Source organism: Lissotriton helveticus, chromosome 10, assembly GCF_964261635.1.
Source record: "Lissotriton helveticus chromosome 10, aLisHel1.1, whole genome shotgun sequence".
Taxonomy (NCBI): Eukaryota; Metazoa; Chordata; class Amphibia; order Caudata; family Salamandridae; genus Lissotriton; species Lissotriton helveticus.
This window is the reverse complement of record NC_136071.1, coordinates 994,309,194-994,329,166: the sequence shown is the minus strand read 5'-3', so window position 1 is coordinate 994,329,166 and position 19,973 is coordinate 994,309,194. Positions and strand designations below refer to the sequence as shown.

General features: G+C 43.2%; 1 protein-coding gene across 1 annotated transcript in view; it reads left to right on the top strand.

Annotated features, from left to right (window-relative positions):
* Window positions 1-19,973, top strand: part of ITGB8 (integrin subunit beta 8) — a 295,047-nt gene that overhangs the window by 202,197 nt on the left and 72,877 nt on the right. The window contains 1 exon segment of the mRNA XM_078663672.1: window positions 4,394-4,528. Coding sequence (XP_078519798.1) covers window positions 4,394-4,528 — 135 coding nt within the window.

The following is a 19,973-nucleotide window of genomic DNA, read 5'->3' as shown; positions in this document are numbered from 1 at the left end:
GAACCAAACAAGCTGCTGTTCTCTTAAAAATGTTCAACTGTTCGCAAAATATATTAAGCAAAATGATAATTATGGGTAAACATTTGTGCGGTTGTCTGCAAATTATCCATCAATCCTTGTCTATCATGATGCTCCATTACAATGGCCATCTCATTTATTCACATAAATTAAAAGGTTTCATTGGAGCTCAGTTTCAAAATCGTGTATTTTAATAAACGTACAAGCTGATATTCATTACAATTACACACACACACACATTTTAAGCTAATATTTAAGTCTTAGTCAGGACTGATGTCTATGCCTGTGGCATGTTAGAGTGGTGTAACGGATGTATGACGTTACAACGCATACTTTTACAACGCCTACCTTTACAACGCATTTTTTAGAACGCAACATCCATTACAACGCATTCTATTACAACGCATGCATTTACAACGAAAATTTAAAAACTACCTTTACAACGCATTCCATTACATCGCATACTACCTTTACAACGCATACCATTACAACGCATAACATTACATTGCATATCAGGTAAGTATTGGATAGTGTAGGGGTTAAAATTACTATTCTAACTCCAGGGGGTGCAACAGTAGGGTAAGTGTTGGATAGTGTAGGGGTTAAAATTACTATTCTAACTCCAGGGGGTGCAACAGTAGGGTAAGTGTTGGATAGTGTAGAGGGACTATGTGTTGTAATGCTATGCGTTGTAATGGTATGCGTTGTAATGTCTGCGTTGTAATGACATGTGTTGTAGTGGTGTGCGTTGTAGTGTCATGCGTTGTAATTGTTGCGTTGTAAATGCATGCGTTATAATGGATGTTGCGTTGTAAAAGTTTCGTTGTAATGGTAGTGCGTTGTAAAAGTTGCGTTGTAAAGGTTGTTTCCCGGTGTAACCCATCAGCTGGCTGTGCCTGTTGGTTCTGCATAATGTGAGCAATAGCATTACATATTGAGCCTGTAAAATGTGTCCTACTCTCCTCAGTACATCCTCAGATTGTAAGTGTTTGACAAACTTCCATTTTTCCACACTGTCCATTTCAATGAGACTGTTGTCAGACAAAGCACTTAAAAAACGAAAGAAATAGAATGTAAATGTAAAAAGAGATGCAATGAAAAATAAAGTTATCGGAAAACAAATGTTCTTAACTGCCTGTATGTTCTATAGCTCTTCAGTTTTGGAAACTGTGCTCTACAGAGCATAATGTTTTTTAATCTAGAGAAAGGTAAAACCCCAAAACTCCAGAAGATGGTTATACTTACCCGAAACACTGTATAAGACTCTCAGTTCATAAACCATTATTACTGCCTGGTTGGCTAACTTACAACTAAATTATGCTGTAGAGCGCATTTCTATTTTTCTGGGAGGGAGAAAACATCCGAAGGGCCACTGAAAGCAGCCACACATTGTCCAATTCACCACAGGTATTTCTGCACTACTACTTTCAAGGATCACCAGACTCCACTGCCTTTAGAGATAGCGGCAAGGATTCATCTCAAATACAGATATTGATTCAGGTTTTATGCTTTAAATAGGGTGTATTTCGCAGAGAGTTGTATGTCACTCATGTTCAACATGTCTCCATGATGGAAGATGTGTTGAGAAAAGCTGCAGCATTATATTGGAGCTTTCTCTACCATGACCTTGTGTAGCAGTGCCAGACTCTGTGAAAGCTGGTTTCTGAATTAGCATTTCTGGCACTGCAGAGTAATTATAAATCAGAGTGCACTAGGTAAAATGCTTTATACTTATGTTATTTAGCTATACTTTCTGTTTTGTATTCTCTTGTATATGGGAAGCACCCATGAGCACCTGGGCTCAGTATGCACAAACAGGTATTTACTTTTGAGCGCTCCTTATATATTTAAGAGTTTCTTATACTTGTGCATATGCTGTCCTTACCTAAAGCATGTTTAAATAGTGTTTTAATTCTTGTTTATATTTTCCCCGTTACTTCCTTTCTTGTAGCAGATTTAATTGACAGAGAGTAACGCAGATTCATTCTCCTTTCATGCTTATTTGTTATCTGACCTGACCACAATATGGTTGCTTCCACTGTTTTTAAACGGGGTGTGTGCCTAACCTTAAACATGGTTTGCTTAGTCTCCTGAAATTTGTGGTACACAAAATCCCCCTGCTTCTAAGGTGGCAGTCATGCAAGTCATGTCTGCTTTCAGTATGACTCTCCAAACTCTTGGTATTTCCATTTACTTAATTGCCTTGTTATATTTGCCCCTCATCCACCTAACCAGCTGGTCACAGAAATGAACAGCAGCTTTCAACACTTAGGTATTGGGCTGCTAGTGATGCAGGGCTGTACTGACATGTTTCCTTACCTCATATGCCTACCTGCTTCTAAGGTTGATTGGTCGACAGAGTCAAGATGGTGAATTCAGAAGTGAAGGTTAGGCTCATGAGCCCAGGGTTTGAGGGACTAGATTGTTTACTCATTCGTATGTTTGTTGAGATTCTCACATTTGTGGACACATTTAAGGCCACAAAGGATGGTTATCTAATCAGCTCGGCACCTTATCTCTGCTCTATGCACCTTGTGGTCTGTAAGATAAATAAGACAGAGGCACAGAGGCCAGGTATCCTACTTAATTATTTAACAGTACACAACCTTAATTTCTACAAGCTGCTACTGCATTCTGAGTTTATTGAGAAAAGTTCTTAAGCTCCTCCCTTTTACAGCTGAAAGAGATATTGTCCAGGTCCTGGCACGCCTAGACTATGGGAATCTTATACCTTGGCTCTCCATGCTATGTGATCAAAATACTGAAAATATGCAAATAGTACAGAATATGCAGCTCAACTTCTTACTGAGACTCACAAATGTCACTCAGCTGCTAAGGCCCTCAAGGATCTCCTCTGGCTACCGGTGGTGTGCCACATCCAGTTTAAATCCTGATGCATAATTCATAGGGCAGTAAACACTATAGGTCCTCCGTTGTTACGATCACTAGCTTCTTTGTATGTTCCCAGCAGTCCTCTAAGATCAGCCTCTGCACACCTACTCAAGGTTCCTAGGTTTAAGAGATTGCACTGGGTGGTCACTCTACGTCTTTTCTGGGGTCTAAGCTCTGAAACTCCCTCCCTCTCAAACTTTGCTCTCTGGAGCAAGAGTTCCCCTTCCGTAAAGGTCAAAAGACCTGACTATTCAGGGAGTAATCTTATCTGGGAGCTGCTCCACAGTAGCTGTGAAAGCGCTTGGAGGCTCACAGGTAGACCTGCGCTATAGAAGTAGTGCAGAATAGAAAATAGTTTTCTACTTATGGGTGAACTTGTCTCATAGAATGCTGCACTGATACCCTTAAGTAGCCATTGTATACGAAAGGCAATGCTAATCTCTCTGACCCTGCTACAGGGTCATAGCTGCTGCTTTACAAATATGTATACCGGACTCTCAGCATGTTGTCTGCATTATGAAGGTGGCTGTCTGCACATCCATTGTAGATGAGGACATTTCTGATCAAGGCTTGTGTTAGATCCCATCAGCATGGGTGGTTGTCCCTCTAGGCCACAGTGGACAATACATTTGCTCTGCTCACCAAATGCAATGAAATGTTATGTCCCACACATTCTACTCTTTGCTCTGCAACAAATATTTTATATCACTTGTTAAAATAAGAAGATCGATGAATCATCTGCACTTGGACAAGGGAAGGAATTCAGAGATCCAATTCCAATAAACAGCATATCTTTGGGTTGCCTCCTATTGATTCAATGGAGGTAAATCCACCTTAAAGTAAAGGAGCAAATGAATGTATAAAACTTAAAATAACAACTATAAAGGAATGATAACGTAATTACACATATGGGAAAGCAAATCACCAAGTTCACGATTGTCACAGCAAAAAGAGAATCAGGACACTGGCTTTAGGAATTACCCATGGGCTATATAAAAGAATGACTGTTATTTCCCCAGAGTTTGTAAATGTCAAAGGGGAAATATCTTCAAAACATGGATCCTTGTGTTTAGTAGTTCAGACCGCAGAATGTAACGGCAGATATTGACTTGTGTTGTTGACAGTATAGACTTACCATATCAATGTAAGTTTATACATTTTTTTTTAAATAATACTTTTAAAATATTCGGCATTTTTAGAAACAACGCAGAGTTACAGAGTGGTGGTTGCTTAGGCTTTATTTTATCTTCGTTTTCAATATGAGGGCTGTCCTTTTTCACTGTATCACAATGAGAACACAATGTCTTCTTTGTGCAGTAAACAATGTATCTTTTCATTACGCCACCCTCTTTCCTTCTTTCAAGCACTTTTCCATCATCTCATTTGAAAGTGTACTCCGTGTAAGCGGGGCTATGTTTATTTGAAACTGGTTTAGCTATCGTATACAAAAATGCAACGTTACTAACAATGCTATTTCCTGCAGGCTCTGCTTTCAGAAGTGAAAATCTCGGTGGTCAACAACATTCAAGGACTGCGTGTAAATATCACTGCCATATGTCCTGATGGAACAAAAACTCGGGGTATAGATGGGTGCACTAATGTGAAAAGTAATGACGAAGTATGTTCAGTTTCTTCTCTAAGAAAAATCCCATTCCATTGCTTTGATTTTTTTAATTAGCTATCTTCATATTGCTTTTTATTGTGGGCATACAAAATAAGTACTCAACAAAGTGATGATATGCTGATAATAGATGCCAATAACTATTTATGTGTTACAATTCTAGTGGTGAAAGATTATGTTCAATGTCTTAACCTCTAAAATTCCTATTACATTCTTTTAGTTGTTTATTTTAGTCCAAATTGTAGGTAAGCAAAATACATGGCTAAACAGAAAAAAATGAGAGGCAATTAACTTTTTACATTTATTCAGTTATGGTTTTGATTAACGACAAGTATGTTTAGATTCTTAATTTCTAAAATTCGCATTAAATGTTTTTTTTCACATTGTTCCCAAATTTTGGTAAACAAAATAAATGTCTAATGCCTAAAGAAGACGAGAAGCCAATTACGTTTTACCTCTTTCAATTAATGTTTTCCCTCGATATTTTGTCCACAATATTAGTTTGCCACAATATTCTTGTAGTTGATATTTTCCAGAGTACGATCCTGGGAATTTATGAAAAGTGTATATTACTAGACATACTTCTGTCTGCCCTAGTCGTATCCCTCTGGACTGTTTACTATTATGATAAGCTGTAATGTACATTAGAACAATTTTTCTTCCAGGGCTCTCTGCCATGTGATGTGATGTGATGTGAGAGTGTTGTGTGAGGGCAAGGATGAGTTTTGCTGTGGCATTCTGGATGGTATGGAGTCTGTGGAGGAGATGGTTGGAGATTCTGATGCAGAGTGCATTGTCGTAGTCTAGTCTGCTTGTGATGAGGGCTTGTGTTACGGTGCATCTGGCATTCTTTGATATCCACTTGAAGATCTTGCAAAACATGTGGACTATATGGAAGCATGTGGAGTCCCAGGGGGTGTTCTTGTTGCCGAAGCACCATCACTCTGTGGCAGCTCCTTCATTATGGCGGAGGAGCGTTGCCTCGCCTGCTGCGAGCTCAGCAGGCACACACATTAATAAAATTGTAAAAAGTTCCGTTATATTAATGTGTCCCAGTGTAGCTTTTTAACTTTGTGGGCATTCTCCAATATCTACTGGCTGTTCCCGGTGCTTCCACACTTCTCTGACCGCCACAGCTGCCCTCCCGCCGCCGCAGCCCGCGGCCGCCTAGTGAAGGACCACAACCCCCAGGATGCCTTGCGACCTTGCCGCCACCGTCATCAACACGCCTGGAGGCGCTTTAAATAGCGCTTATCCCCCGCGTCGCGGGTCCGCGCGCGGGCAGTGCCGGGCTAAGCCCAGGCAAAGGGCGGGCCGTCTGTGGCCGTCCGGGTTCGACCGAGGCTGGGCTGGGCCACTCCCTTTGCTGGCATTTCAAGTACTGTTATATCCTCTGCAAGGTGAGCTTGATGGTCAGTAACTGTTAGGCTCTTGTTGATATAGATGTTTCATGCTAGAAACTATCAGTATAGTGGATACACATTGAGCTTGGATCTCCACAGTACTGCTGATGGCTAATCATTTACCCGAGGGCTTTTCGACTCCTGGTCCTCAGGGCACGAGGAAATGTTTAAGTGGCACTCTGGACGTTTTTTTCCTACGTGCAGAATCTCTTATTAGTCACGAAATTGCAAGGGTAGAGAAAAGGATGTCCATGGATCCATCTACATTTACGTCGCACTTGACACATACTTCTCCCGGTCTATTGAACTTATCCCAACCAGCTTGTAAATAATTGCCGGTAATAGTACCTACCCATGTGATGCCAGAGGCAACATATATTCAGATAGTCCAAACATCTCAGTCGGACTATGATGTTTCGTTGACATCACCAATGATGACTAGGCAAAGAGGTGCACGTAAAGGGGTCCAGGAAAAAAACAAATCAAAACCTGTGCAACAAAGGAAAAGAACATACAAAAGTAAAGGTGCGGTGGGAGCAAATGTGAAACAAGTAGCTACTCAGATGGTGCAAGCGAGCAACTGCAGTCCCAAAAAGAGATTGTTCGGCACCCAAACAGAAGCAGTTTCTTCTTTGCCAAGTGTTGGATCTGACAGTATGATAGACTCTTTAGAACTGATAGTAGCCGATATTTTCAAATCCACACTACGTTCCATGCAGGAGCAAGTGAATGATCTTTTGGTCTCAATATCTAAGGACTTGGATGATAGAATTAAAGGTGTAAACCTGGGACTTCTAGAAATAGAAGTTATGATAAAAAAGGGGAATGACCTTTTTATAGAATGTTCTAAAGCTCTCGTGGGGACGATTGGGTGTGCTGAAAGGTCTAGTGAAGGTTTCTCTGTGCCAAACACTTTAACATCTTTAGCGGTAGCTGCTCCTCCTATAGTAAAGGCAGCTCCCAGAGTAACCTGTCATCTACCAGCTGAGACTGTCACGGACTGTAATAAAACAGGTCCAAACAGTGAGAAGCAGGTCAAAGCTTCAGAGAGTTTGTCAGACCCTAGTAATAGCAAATCAATAATACCTAACCCAAGTTTGCATGTAACTAATAGTACCCCAAATATTGATAACCTGAGATTACCACCAGCAGCGTTCCCATATGTTTTAATATTAACAGGAGTGCCGCACTTAGGAGTGGCCAAAACGAAACTTGGTATACACTAAGAAATAAGGTTGTAGATTGGCTACAAAAGTTTAAAGGTTTTAGCCACTCAAAAATAAATGAGATCATTATGGTTCGTAGAGTGGGTTGCGTGGGTGAACAAAAGAAAGATATTGAGGGGGATTGTATTGTTGTCAATTTCAAACGGCCAAACACTGTACGTCACCTCCTGAGTGTATGTGACGAAACCCAGAAGGCTCATACCAATATACACGCCCTCTCTCTGGGTTACTTTTATCGCCCTTCAAATCAGGGGTTGGGCTCTAAGGCGGATTCTTTATTGCCCATCATTAACACGAATAGATTTCACGATTTTTCCTCCCTAGAGATGGTTGATTGACTAACTAAACCTATGCCCCTGGTCCTCGATACCAAGGATAATGTTGATTTAGGCAAGGGGAATATTGCTAGTGGTCATAAACCTAAAGTTACCATGCAACAGTTGCTGCTGGAGATATCAGGAGTAGGTTTAGAGTCAAGTTTGGGATCTGTTATTACCGTCGGGGTTTTGGGAGAATCTCCAGCCCTACCGCCTGTTTTGAAGCCATATACCCAAGAATTGACTTTAGTCGGGTCGAACCCAGGGAGACCAGATACTTATGCAAGAAGTGCTCGGATCCCAAGTTTGGGGGATGTCGTTTATTTTACATCAGTCATATCCCCAGCCGTAAGGGCATGTAGCCGAAATGTATTAATTGAGGGGACAAAAGTAGTAAAACAAGCAAATACCCCCCAAATTTAACATTGATATCCTGGAATATCGCGGTTCAGACAAAAAATCTTTGTGATCCCGATTGGTCCAACTATATAGAATCCAGTGATATCTGTTTTCTCCAGGAAACATGGGCCCTGGAAATACCATACAGAGTGGGATTTAGGACTTTTAATATAGAGGCAGTACCATCGGCCAGAGGTAGGCCATCAGGGGGCTTACAGTATGGGTAAAATTGTCTTTGGATGTAAGCATAACGCTATTAAACATTGACTCAGCTGACATATTGGGGCTAGTAGTTAAACTAAAGGATGGTAGGCGTATCTCTTTATTTAATGTATATAACCGACCATGCTGGTTATCAAAGGAGTCTGCAATTTTGGAAAACTAGATAATTTCTTAACCAATTGTGTAGACACACCAAGTATTATAATTGGCGGAGACTTGAATTGTAACTTTGAGCCAATCTTAGGGTTTGGTGATATTTTTGGAGATGAGGATAGGGCTAATAACATTCCACCCCTATCTTACATGGAGGGAGTGCGATGCACGACCTTAGCAGTCCAAATAATGAGATTATTAACAGTGCATGGACTGAGGGCCTGTAATGGCCGTCTCCCATCTGATTCCCCAAAGGCTCCAACCTTTGTCAAAAACAATTCCCAAAGCCGTATTGACTATATTCTGGATCCTTTGACGTTTGGCCCTACCTAACAGATCTTGAAATTATGCCTAGGTTTGAAAGTGACCACCGGCCACTACATTTATCAATAGACTATCGACTGGTTCCTAGCATTAGTTCAGTGAAGGAGCACTATATCTTGGATAACAATATTAATGATGCCCCATTAATGACCAACAATAGGCGCTCACTTAAATGGGCTAGCCTATTGGGTAATGGAGAAGCACTATCAAGTATTTATTTGCTCTTTGCTGATACATTTGCAAGCCATCTGATCCAACCGGTAGGGGATAATGACTTTGTTGATCTGCATACTGTTTTTTTTTTCATCTCTTGTACCCTATGTGTCAAAAATGCCCCCAAAAAACGGCTAACTAAAATTAGCTCTGTTGGTACTAAACCTTGGTATAACAAAGACTGTCGTTTAAGTAAGGCCTCACTTTTAGAGGCAATTAAAAACAAAACACCAGATGTGATTAGGGTGTTAAGGAGAGAATATAGGAGGATTCAGGCAACTGCTAGAACAAATTGGGATGAGGATTGCTCGGAGAACATGCTATTGGCTGCAAAGTCTAAGGATAATGTGGGCTTTTGGAAACTAGTTGCAAATGAGAAACTTGGAGATAAAACATCTGATGACGTGTTTATTGACGAACAGACATGGGTTAACCATTTTACCTATATGAAGCCCCAGAAAACATGGAGATAGTTACTGAGGATTGCCCATGGCTAGTAACCTGTACAAGTACTATAGTCTTTAGCCTAGAAGAAACTGAGCAAGCTATCAGCTCAGTTAAAAATGGTAAAGCACCAGGGCTAGACAAAATACACGGGGATTTGTACAAGCATGAGACTAGAGTCTGGGCACCATATATTAATCAGCTTTTTAACATTCTAGTTACTGGTGTAAACTAACCTGATAGCTGGAGGGGTGCCGAAATCATTTTAATTTTCAAAAAGGGAGATAGAAACGATCCATCCAACTATCGTCCAATTTGTCTTTTAGATATTTTACAAAAGATATTTTCGAGGCACCTCTTAACTCGTATGAACTTGTGGATTGATGAGGATGAGATCTTCACTAAGTTCCAAGCAGGTTTTAGAAGCAACACAAGTACAATTGACCAAGTTTTCAGATTCTGTTGTCTTTCCTGGAAGTATGTTTTTTTATTGAAGGGGCACATTTATGTAGCTTTTGTTGACCTTAGGGCAGCTTTTGATTCAGTTTTGCATGATTGTTTATGGGATTGTTTGTTTGCGTTGAGATTACCGGCTTGTCTACTCCAGCAGATTACAAGATTGCATGATAACAACTATGCTAGAGTGCGCTGGGGTCCAAATGGGGAATTAACCAAACCTGTCCCAATAAAGCGGGGAGTCCGCAAAGGGTGTGTGTTGGCTCCCAAGCTTTTTTCATTATTTGTTAATGACATTCCAGCTTATTTAGAAGAGAGTAATAACGATTCACCTAAGCTGAATGGAGTGAGGGTACCAGCACTCTTATTTGCGGACGATACAATCCTGATCTCGCAAACGCCCATTGGTCTGCAAACCCTTTTAAATACCTTCCAACTGTATTGCGACAAGAAAGGATTAGAATTAAATACAAAAAAGACCCAATGCATGGCCCTCAATCCCCATAAATCTTTCAAGAGGAATTTTTACCTTAAACAGTCAAAAACTCTTACTTATGTCAAGCTTTTCTTATTTGGGTGTTTCTCTAGATTCGAAAAATACATGGAAAACCCAAATTGAAAAAAGTAAAACTATGTTTAATCAGGACACCCTACCTTATAGAAAGAGACTTAGGGCGAGCCTTAATAAATCAATATCACCAGCACTCGAAGTGTTTAAATGAAAGGCTCAGTCTGGTGCTCTCTATGAAGCAGAAATCTGGGGTATTAATGCTGGGAATCTTTTTTTGAAAAATGAAAATAATTTTTATAGAAGTATTTTGAGATTGCCCAAACGTACCCCACGTTTACCGCTATTTTTAGATTTATGCATGAAACGCACGGACCATCTTGCAATATTACGTCCACTCTCATACTGGGTGAGACTTTGGGGCACACCCAAACTTGCAGATTATAGAGATGGTCTTTTGGAAGTGAACAGCCTGGACGTTTACAATTCTAATCCTTGGTTGAAACATGTTCAAACTTGGCTTTGCAGAATAGGGCTGTCTCATTTTTGGGAAGACCCTTCGTGTCTGACACAAAGCTGTAAGAAACAAGTAAAGGTAACATTTTGGGCCTACATAACACACAATCTCCTAAATGACCATCCATGTGGATCCATTACGAGTAGTTTTCTTGCATTTAAGGGTTCCTCACACTTTGAGGAATTTCTAGATGAGATACGACCACCACTGGCTAAAAGCCTATACCTAAAATTTAGGTATGGAATACTCAAAACAAATGTAATGCTAGCAAGATGGGAAATGTCAACGGGGCATCCGAAAAGCGCAAAATGTATGTGTTGCCAGTTAAAATCTAGAGAGGATGATAATCATATTCTGTTTTTTTGTACTGCATATGATCTGGCAAGGAAACGATGGATTAAGCCCTTGTGTAATGCTTTAGGTATAAGATAGTATGTTGAAGCATATAGGATTGTCAAAACGGAGACTAGTCAACTTGTTGTGTTTTGTGTCAGCAGATTTCTATTGTCAGCAAGCTTTTCCCGTAAGAAACTGGGTTTAGACCTATAAATGTCCAGGCTGTGTGCATTCTTCGTGTATATGTTAGGTTTGTTCTGATTATTTGTTGTACACTGATGAGTTGCACTACTGGAATATTATCTTCTGGAACTGCACAAAAAAAAGTTCCTTTTAAACTAGTATTTAAATTAATATTTGATGTGCCTTTTTAACTGATGAATTTTATTGTATTTCTGCTATCCCGATTGGTTATCTTGTATACATTTTATTTTCACCATCGTAATATGTATTTTGTTGTTTTGCATGTATCTTTTATGGCCATAATGTGCCGAAATAAAGATCACATGAATGAATTAATGTGTCCCAGGCTCGTGTTGTTATAGCACGAGGGCAGGGGGCGCAGTTGATTAGTGCAATTGCACTATTGCTTCAGCACCTGCCAGTCTGTATGTGGGATTGGTTGGCTGTTTACAGCTGGCCAATTTCACATCCGCACTTCAGAGCCTGCAATTCCAAGGCTGAAAAACATTGCAGCCACAGGCTTTCAGCCTCAAAATGAGCACTGGTTAGTCTGCTCCAGCCAATCCTAGAGCTGCAGTACAGCTCCAAGATTGGCTGGTTTCACACTGTACAAGAGAGGAAGTCCTTCCCCTTCCTCCCTAGTAACCCTGATGGGGGAGAGCACCAGTAAGAGAGAGAGATGGTCAGCTGGACCCTCCAGAAAAGGGAACTTGCATATGGTGAGTTTCTTGGGCATCGCGCCCCACCATATTTAGATGTTGCTGGACGGTGGTGTCAACACTTCCTTCTTGTCAGAATCAAGCTTCAGGCAACTGCATTTTCATCCAATCTGCTACATTGATCATACAATTGGAGAAGTTGGTTCTTGGGGTGGTAGGCTCATTAATCAGTGATAGGATGAGTTGGGTGTCATCAGCATAAGATATGACGGAGATGACATGGGCTGTGATGATTTTGATGAGAGGTGTCATGTAACTGTTGAACAGGGTGGGGCTGGGTGACGAACCCTGGGGGACTCGGCAGATCAGGTTTTTTGGTTCCTACCTTCAAAATGGTTGTATGATTTGCTGTGTTCTTCATGCAAGGAAGGAGAAAATCCAGTTGAGTGCCGGTCCTTGGATAACTCTGTCCAGCAGTCTTCTGATGAGTGTGCAGTGGGACACCGTGGGATTTCTGATTCAGAAAGGAATATAGGAATGGTTAGTAACTGGAGTTGCACTCACAATGCATCGATGAGTTACCCAGGTAGCTGATTTGCAAAGTGAAAGATGCCCCCTTGGGACACCCACTTGAGTCTTGGCGTGGCTTCTAGGGTGGGGTGAGCAAGCAGTGGTCCAGACTCCATCCCAGGTCTTCCAAAAGAGTTTTTTTTGTTAAAGCTGGAACTTTAATGGACATAGCATGCATTTAAAATCGTTTGCCATTTTGGAAGGCAAATTCAGCGATGGAGGCTTATAGGATTCCCCCCTCGCACTGGCAGCCAATCACAGGGGCTCGTAAATTGCATCTGCCTACCTATTAGTACATAGGTCGCATAGCATACCTGTCTTTGCGCAGAGTGCACATCCTGGTTTGTGAAAGGGAATGATTCATATGGCCAAATGTTATTAATGTTTCTGGGGGTAGAAAATGTTTTTGAAAAAGTACAATTTAGGTTAGTTTGGTAAAACACAAATAGCTCTCGACTTCTTCAAAGATTGCAATAATGGTATCCGTGTTCAGGTTTTAACATAACCATCTTCTGGAATCTGGAAATTGCGCAGTAAAATCAAAGGGATGGCTGTTTTATAAGGATTAGAAACTTGTGTCATGTAAGGCCATACGTGTGTTAATCATTACTCTATGTTGGAGATCTGCACGGCAGTTGTAACTGTTAAGAATCTTTATTTTTACTTTTGAAAGTATAAGTTGCCAAGTTTCACTGAGAAATACAATGAAACTAGTGTATAGCCTGCATTTCTTTAAATCTGTTTCCAAGTTACACTGCTGGAAAATAATATGGGGTCAGGTTAGTACCGTAGCTAAATGTTGCTTGATGTTATGTTCATAATTATCTCCCATTCCCTATTGTTTTTGTTGAAACGAAAAAATATAAAATACAACTAAATTTTTTCCATTGAGAACAAAGTTCAACTTCTGCAGTTCATCAATCTCCTTATGGCCCCGATGTTTTAGTTATGGAATTAGTTTAATACCTTAGGTTGATTTACATTGAACAGCGTTATGTAATGGTGTGAAAAGGATGCCCATTCTGTATTACTCAAGCCATTTAACTGTCAAAAAGAATAACAATTTGAATTCAAGTTTTCATAAAAAGATTTTTAGATTACCATTACCATTAATTTTAATTTGTGGTTTAACTGACACTCCCGCTTATTACTATACTCCATATTTCGCTCTCCTAAAAGCTTGCAGTTTTTTATTCAATAGTAAAATGACTGATATTAAGGGGTTTATTAGGATGGCGGGAGGGCTTTGCCCGCTCGCCACCCTTTCGGTAATGTGGACCGCCCGCCTACAGGGCGGGGGTCCCGATTTTGGCATTAGGATGCTGTGTGGCAGGCGCATCCTGTATATTTACCACAATGGTAAAAATGAACGTTGTGCATTTCAAAGCACAACATGACAGGCACCGTGCGGTCCACTCCACAAGCCCCGGACTCCCAGGGGGCCCGCAAGGGGCCCCCGCAGGGAGTCTCCGCATGCCTTTCCGTGGCAGCATTGCCGCCACGGAAAAGCATTTGAAAATGCCCATAGGAATATGGCGGGCGGTGTCTAACAGACACCGCCACCATGTAACTCAGTGACCGCCCCGGCCGCAAGGCGACCGGGGCGATAAACAGGCGGGCGGTGTTTGACACCGCCGCGGTCCCACCGCCATCCAAATATGGCGGGGGGAATTGGGCAGTGGATGTCGGGCGGTGGCCACCGCCAGCCTGGCGGAGGAAATCCGCCCGACATCGTAATGACCCCCTAAGTAGGGAGGTTGGATTGTCGCAGAGGACCGGCTGCTGCATAATATGTGCTGAATATATTTATCCCCAGCAACTCCCACAATCATGAAATAAGATCTGCAGGAGAAGAATGTCACTCAGGCAAGTCTACAATGCCTGTGTGTTATTTATTTATAAAGTTATGGGATGCTCTGCAAACCTTAAGAGCATCTTTTCTGTAAGCTGGAGCAACAGCATCATTACACAGCAATCCCAAAGAGGGAGGACTTAGATTATATCACAGGCAGGTTCCGAAAAAAGCAGTATTTTATCAGTTTCCCAAATTTTATGTGATCAAGTAGGGATGCTGTGTGACTGCAAATAACATCCAGCTCTTGCTCTTTGAATTCTTGGTTAATTTATCTTGATAGTCAAATGTCCCAACACCCAGAGTTCCCACTCTTCTACCAATAAAAAAGTACCTCATAAATGTGAGTGGGTCTATTGTAATGAACAGCAACAGGCCACATATGTGACTATATTTGTGACTGCCAAATTAATTTTGGGATAGGAGCACACACTCTGTTGCATCAAATAGCTGTTTGACAGTTCCCTGAGTCCTAATTAAGGCTAAATAAATTCCAGAAAAATTAAAAAAATCTGGGATGTTTATTCAGAAATGGCCATAACATTGATTTGTCATAAGATCCCCTGGATGATTAGCACCCACTGTGAATACCTCATAGTAAGAACATTCCAGAAGTAAGTAAGGAAAACTAAACTAAAACTAAGATGGAGTACAGGTGTCAGTACAAGGGTTAAATCAAGATCCTTAGAGGAATAAGGTGAAAGTCCTAAAATGCTGAGCTGAGCTGAGTGGGCGGGGAGCGGGGCAAAGTTAAGAAATAAAGTATTTTGAGGTGAAAACTGTTTATACACTGGGCCACGCAAATTTGAAGCACAGATGAAACTGCTGAAATATATGACGCAACGTATTGAAACACGTACATAAAGTTGATGTGATTATAATAATATGTACAAATCAATTACTGGTCCTAATTTTATGAAAACATGCCAATAAAGATATTTGAAGAAGAAAAAGAAAATCCCCTGGATGGTTTACATAAACACAGCAGGGCAGTGGATTGCAGTATCTTTCCACAGATCCTTGTGAAACTTGTTCTGACACACAGTTCAGTAAGTCATTTTTTTTTATAACTCTTTATTCATAGCTGTGCAAATCAGGAGAAAAACATTTACATTTCAACATACTGGTACATCAGCCACCTTTTCCGTTTTTCTCCCCAATCATATCGTCCTGCAGCCTCAGGGCAACCCTCGAGGAACGTACAGTGTGATGCGTAATATATTGTCCTTGAATGTCTGTACCATGTTGCATCTTTCCATCTCGTAGTACAATTCAGCAGTATACCTGCTACATTATCCGATAATACATTAGGAAGAGAACAAAATAACACACCCAACTTCCTGCCTCCTTCTCCAACCCCCTCCCACAGTCAATCCCACCCTCCTCCTGGTGGCAACGGGGTCCTACTTGAGCCGACCTCAACCAACTCTATCTAATATGTACACTGTCATGTGCTGAATCTTAGTAAGTTGTGTGGTTACTCGGGCACTACCAGATCTCGCCAGATTGACCTCTATGATGTTCACTGTCCCTGCGATCCGTGCCCGGGTGCGGGGACTAGGTCTATTTCTTCCAGCGCCATTAACATAATCTCCCAATCTTGTGATATAGGATATTTCCGTAGACCCCCGCCTCCTCCCTCCGGAGAGCTATCCCCTCTGCTCGTCCCCATTTCACTACTTCCACCTGCCACAAGGGTGTCCCCGGTGATCTGGGGGATTTCCACCTCATCGTTAATGCTCTGACTGCCAGCAGTAGTGCCAGATCAAGGAATTTCAACTGGGCCTTCAGTGACTTAGGTCGCCTACGAAACCCCATTAGGCAGGGCAGTGCTTCTTCTGGCACTGGCAAATGTGTGACCGTCCGTAATGTCCGGTACACCTCCAACCAATACCCTCGTATTCGAGTACAGGACCAGACCATATGGAGGAACCCAGCCTCGTCCTCTCCACAACGTGGGCAACAGTGGGGGGAGTTCGGAAACATTTTGTGTAGCCTTTTGGGGGTCAAATAGGCTCTATGCAGGACCATCACCTGTATAAATCTGAACTTAACGTTTCGTGAAACCCGCCTAGGGTGTTCCAGGATCAACTGCCACTCTTTATCTGTCAGCATTGTGTCTGTGTCTTGGACCCAGGTGTTCTTAAGTGTCGTGATCGAGATTGCTGCATGCGTTCTGATCCCCGTATATAGCCAACGGACCAAATGGCCCCCTGCTCCCATGTAGTATAATAAATGAACCAGTTTATGTTGTGCAGGTTGGAGTCGTTGTGGCGCCCAGATGGTTCTGATGTAGTGTGTGACAGTGGCATGCAACCGGGAGAGTCTGGGGGGGCGCCCGTGACCTGCAAGAAGGTGTTGTGATCTAGGTGGTTATCGTCACCAAAAAAGGCACCCACTCCCGTTATCCCAGCCGTTTCCCAGGGACGCAATACTCTGTCCGTGAGCCTACCCTGTGGTGTTGGGATTCCCAGTAGGGGGATGTTTGCTGCATACGCTACAGTTGATGAAGTGTATGCCAACGCTTTCCGCCAACACATCAAAGCCGTGCGCAGAAGCGGATGACAATCTGTGGGGATTCGGCTTCTCGGGAGTAGGAGGGCGTGTAGTTCTCCTCGTCTCAGCCTCTCCAGTGTATAGTCAATTTTGTAGAGATTCCGACCTGCCGTCCAGTAGGACAACCACTGGGGTTGGCTAGCATAATAATAGCCTCGGAAATCTGGGGCCCCTCATCCCCCGATCGAGTCCCCAGCTGCAGCTTTCGTAGGCTAGTCCGTCTTCTACCGACACCCCAGATGAGGCTAACAGAGAGTGCATTGAGTGTATCAAATATTTGTTGAGGCAGGATTACAGGGAGATTAATGAAGAAATACAGCATGTGGGGGAGCATTACCATCTTGGATATCGTGATTCTGCCCATTACAGATAAGGGCAAAGAAGTCCAGAAGCCCACAGAATTACGAAGACGCGTAAAGGCTCGTTTAATGTTCCCGTCAATTTGGTCGTCCGGCGACCTATACACCTGAATCCCCAGGTACTTAAATGTAGTCTGTGCCACTGGGATTAGGTAAGCTCCAAAAGGGATGGAGACAGGGCTTGGCGTGTCCCTGAAATAGAAGCCATGCGATTTGTCTGGGTTAATGGCCAAACCCGAAATCTCCTCAAAGCGGTTAAAGATCTCGTATATAGCAGTGTGGTCCGCCTCCAGGTCTTTGAAGTATAGTAAAATATCGTCTGCGTAGATCGATATCAGGTTATGTGTACCTCTAATCGGGATGCCCATCTGCTCACCCTGGGCACGCAAGGCTATAGCCAGAGGCTCAAGGGCGAGTACAAATAAGAGTGGGGACAGGGGGCAACCCTGTCGGGTGCCTCGGTGTACTGAATAACTATTGGAGACATGCCGTCCTGTGCGCGCCCTAGCCGAAGGATCGGTATGAAGCAGTCTGATCCACGCCAAGTAAGAATCTGGGAGCCCGAATCTCTCCAAGGTTGTAAACATAAATGACCAAGACAGAGAGTCAAATGCCTGTCTGAGGTCCAGCGCTATACAGCCAGCCCTGGGGAATTCCTGCAGCGTAGTCGTCATGAGTGTGTGCAACCTCCGTGTATTCAAGGAGGTGCTCCATCCCGGGAGGAACCCACACTGGTCACGATGGACAAGGGTAGGAAGGTAAGTTTGCAGCCTCAAGGCAATTGCCTTGCTAAGTATTTTATACTCCGTGGAGAGCATCAACAGGGGCCTATAACTTGTCATATCCAAGGTATCCCTGCCAGGTTTAGGTATAGAGATAACTAATGCCTGCATCGTCGATTCGTGTAAGTGTCCCTCCTCGAGCGCCGCCCGGTATACTTTTTCCAGAACAGGCCCCAGGGTGTCGGAGTAGGTCGCATAAAATTCCACCGGGAGCCCGTCTATTCCCGGTGTTTTATTGCGGTTAAGAGATTTGATGGCAGTCCGTATTTCATGCTGTGTGATGGGCCCTTCTAGTTCCAGTTGGGCGTCAGCCGACAAAGTCGGGAAGGGGAGTTCACCAAGGAAGTCGGACATTCGGTCCGGATCCTCCCGGCCAGAGGGGGCGTATAGCATTTTCAGATGGTCATGGAACGCTCTGTTGATCTCTAATTGCGTATGAACCAGGTCGCCCAATTGTGCACGTATTTGGGTTATCACCGGAGGGTCGGGTTGGTCCCGCACCAAGCAGGCCAGTAACGCCCCCGATCTGTCCGCCTCCGTATGTTGTCGGCGTAGATATTCTTTGTGGTCTATGACTCTCAATGTTTCCAACATGTCGGCATGATCTATATTCTCTTTTTGCAGCTCCACTCTCTTCTCAGGGTCTACGCTCGCTTCCCTTTCAAGTGTCTTTAACCGATCTTCTATCCCGCAGAGTTTCTGGTGAATTTCCTGTCGGGCTCCCACCAGCTGGCCTATTGCCGCACCTCGCACTATGACCTTCATGGCGTCCCACACCACCAGATTAGAGGTGGCGGAGTCCCAATTTTTCATAAAATATTTACTCAGGGTATTGGACAGGGTCGTCCGGAAGGGGGCGTCCTCCAGGAGGAGCGGGTTTAATTGCCAGGTAGGAACCGGGGTCGGAACTCGGCCCCAGAGGAGGCTGAACGACAGAGGTCTGTGATCCGAAAAGGTTTTGGCTAAATACTCCGGGTTCCCTACCTTCGAGACAAGTGACGCGGAACACATGAACCTATCAATCCTAGTGTGCACCAAGTGTATATGTGAATAATAAGAGTATTCCTTCAGCTCCGAGTGTAGTGCACGCCAAATGTCTGTCAGGCCCCAACCTTCCGCCCATGCCCGGTACAACTCTGTCAGTCGGGAGACCCCGGCCATTTGTAGAGGGGTGTGCGATATGTCCCGGCCTAAGTCCAGGACCATGTTCCAGTCACCACCTAAGACCCAGGGGATTCACACCCAATCAGCGAGCGCCAGGCCCACCGACGTCAAAAATGTATCCTGATCAAAATTTGGGGCATAAATACAGCCAATCACTATCAGTGTACCATCTAGGGTGCCCTTCACCAGTATGAAGCGGCCCTGCTCATCTACCTTTCGCTCTAGCTCTTCAAACGGTGTACCATGTCTGACCCATATAGTCGCCCCTCTGGAAAAGGCAGAGTATGTCGTAGAGTAAATAGTACCTCTCCATTTCTTCTGCAGCTTTAGTGCTTCCGATGCAGTGAGGTGGGATTCCTGAAGGAGAACGATCTGCGTATGGTGTCTAAGTAGGAAGGAATGTATTCTGTGTCGCATCTGTATTGCCCCAAGTCCCCGCACATTCCAGGTAGTAAATCTATAGGATCCTACAGTGTCAGCCATACTCATTTGTATTCCAACTCAGGAGTGGTTGGAGGCCCATGACTTGATCCCCGTTTACTGACCACCAGGAGACGACTACCCACCCCAATTCCCATTTGAAGAACTGAACAGAAACGGCGCAGCATAATAACAGTGCGGGGCCCAACATTAAAACAAGAACCAAAATATCTCGAACACCGGTGCATTTGCCTTTGGGGCGGTGGCCTAGCACCATTCCAGTCTTCTTGTCATCCCTACTGGGATCTGCTGGCTCAACGGTACACTGTCCTTAGGGGCAAAACTATAAAAAGTAAAGATTTGACTCCCATTTACTGTA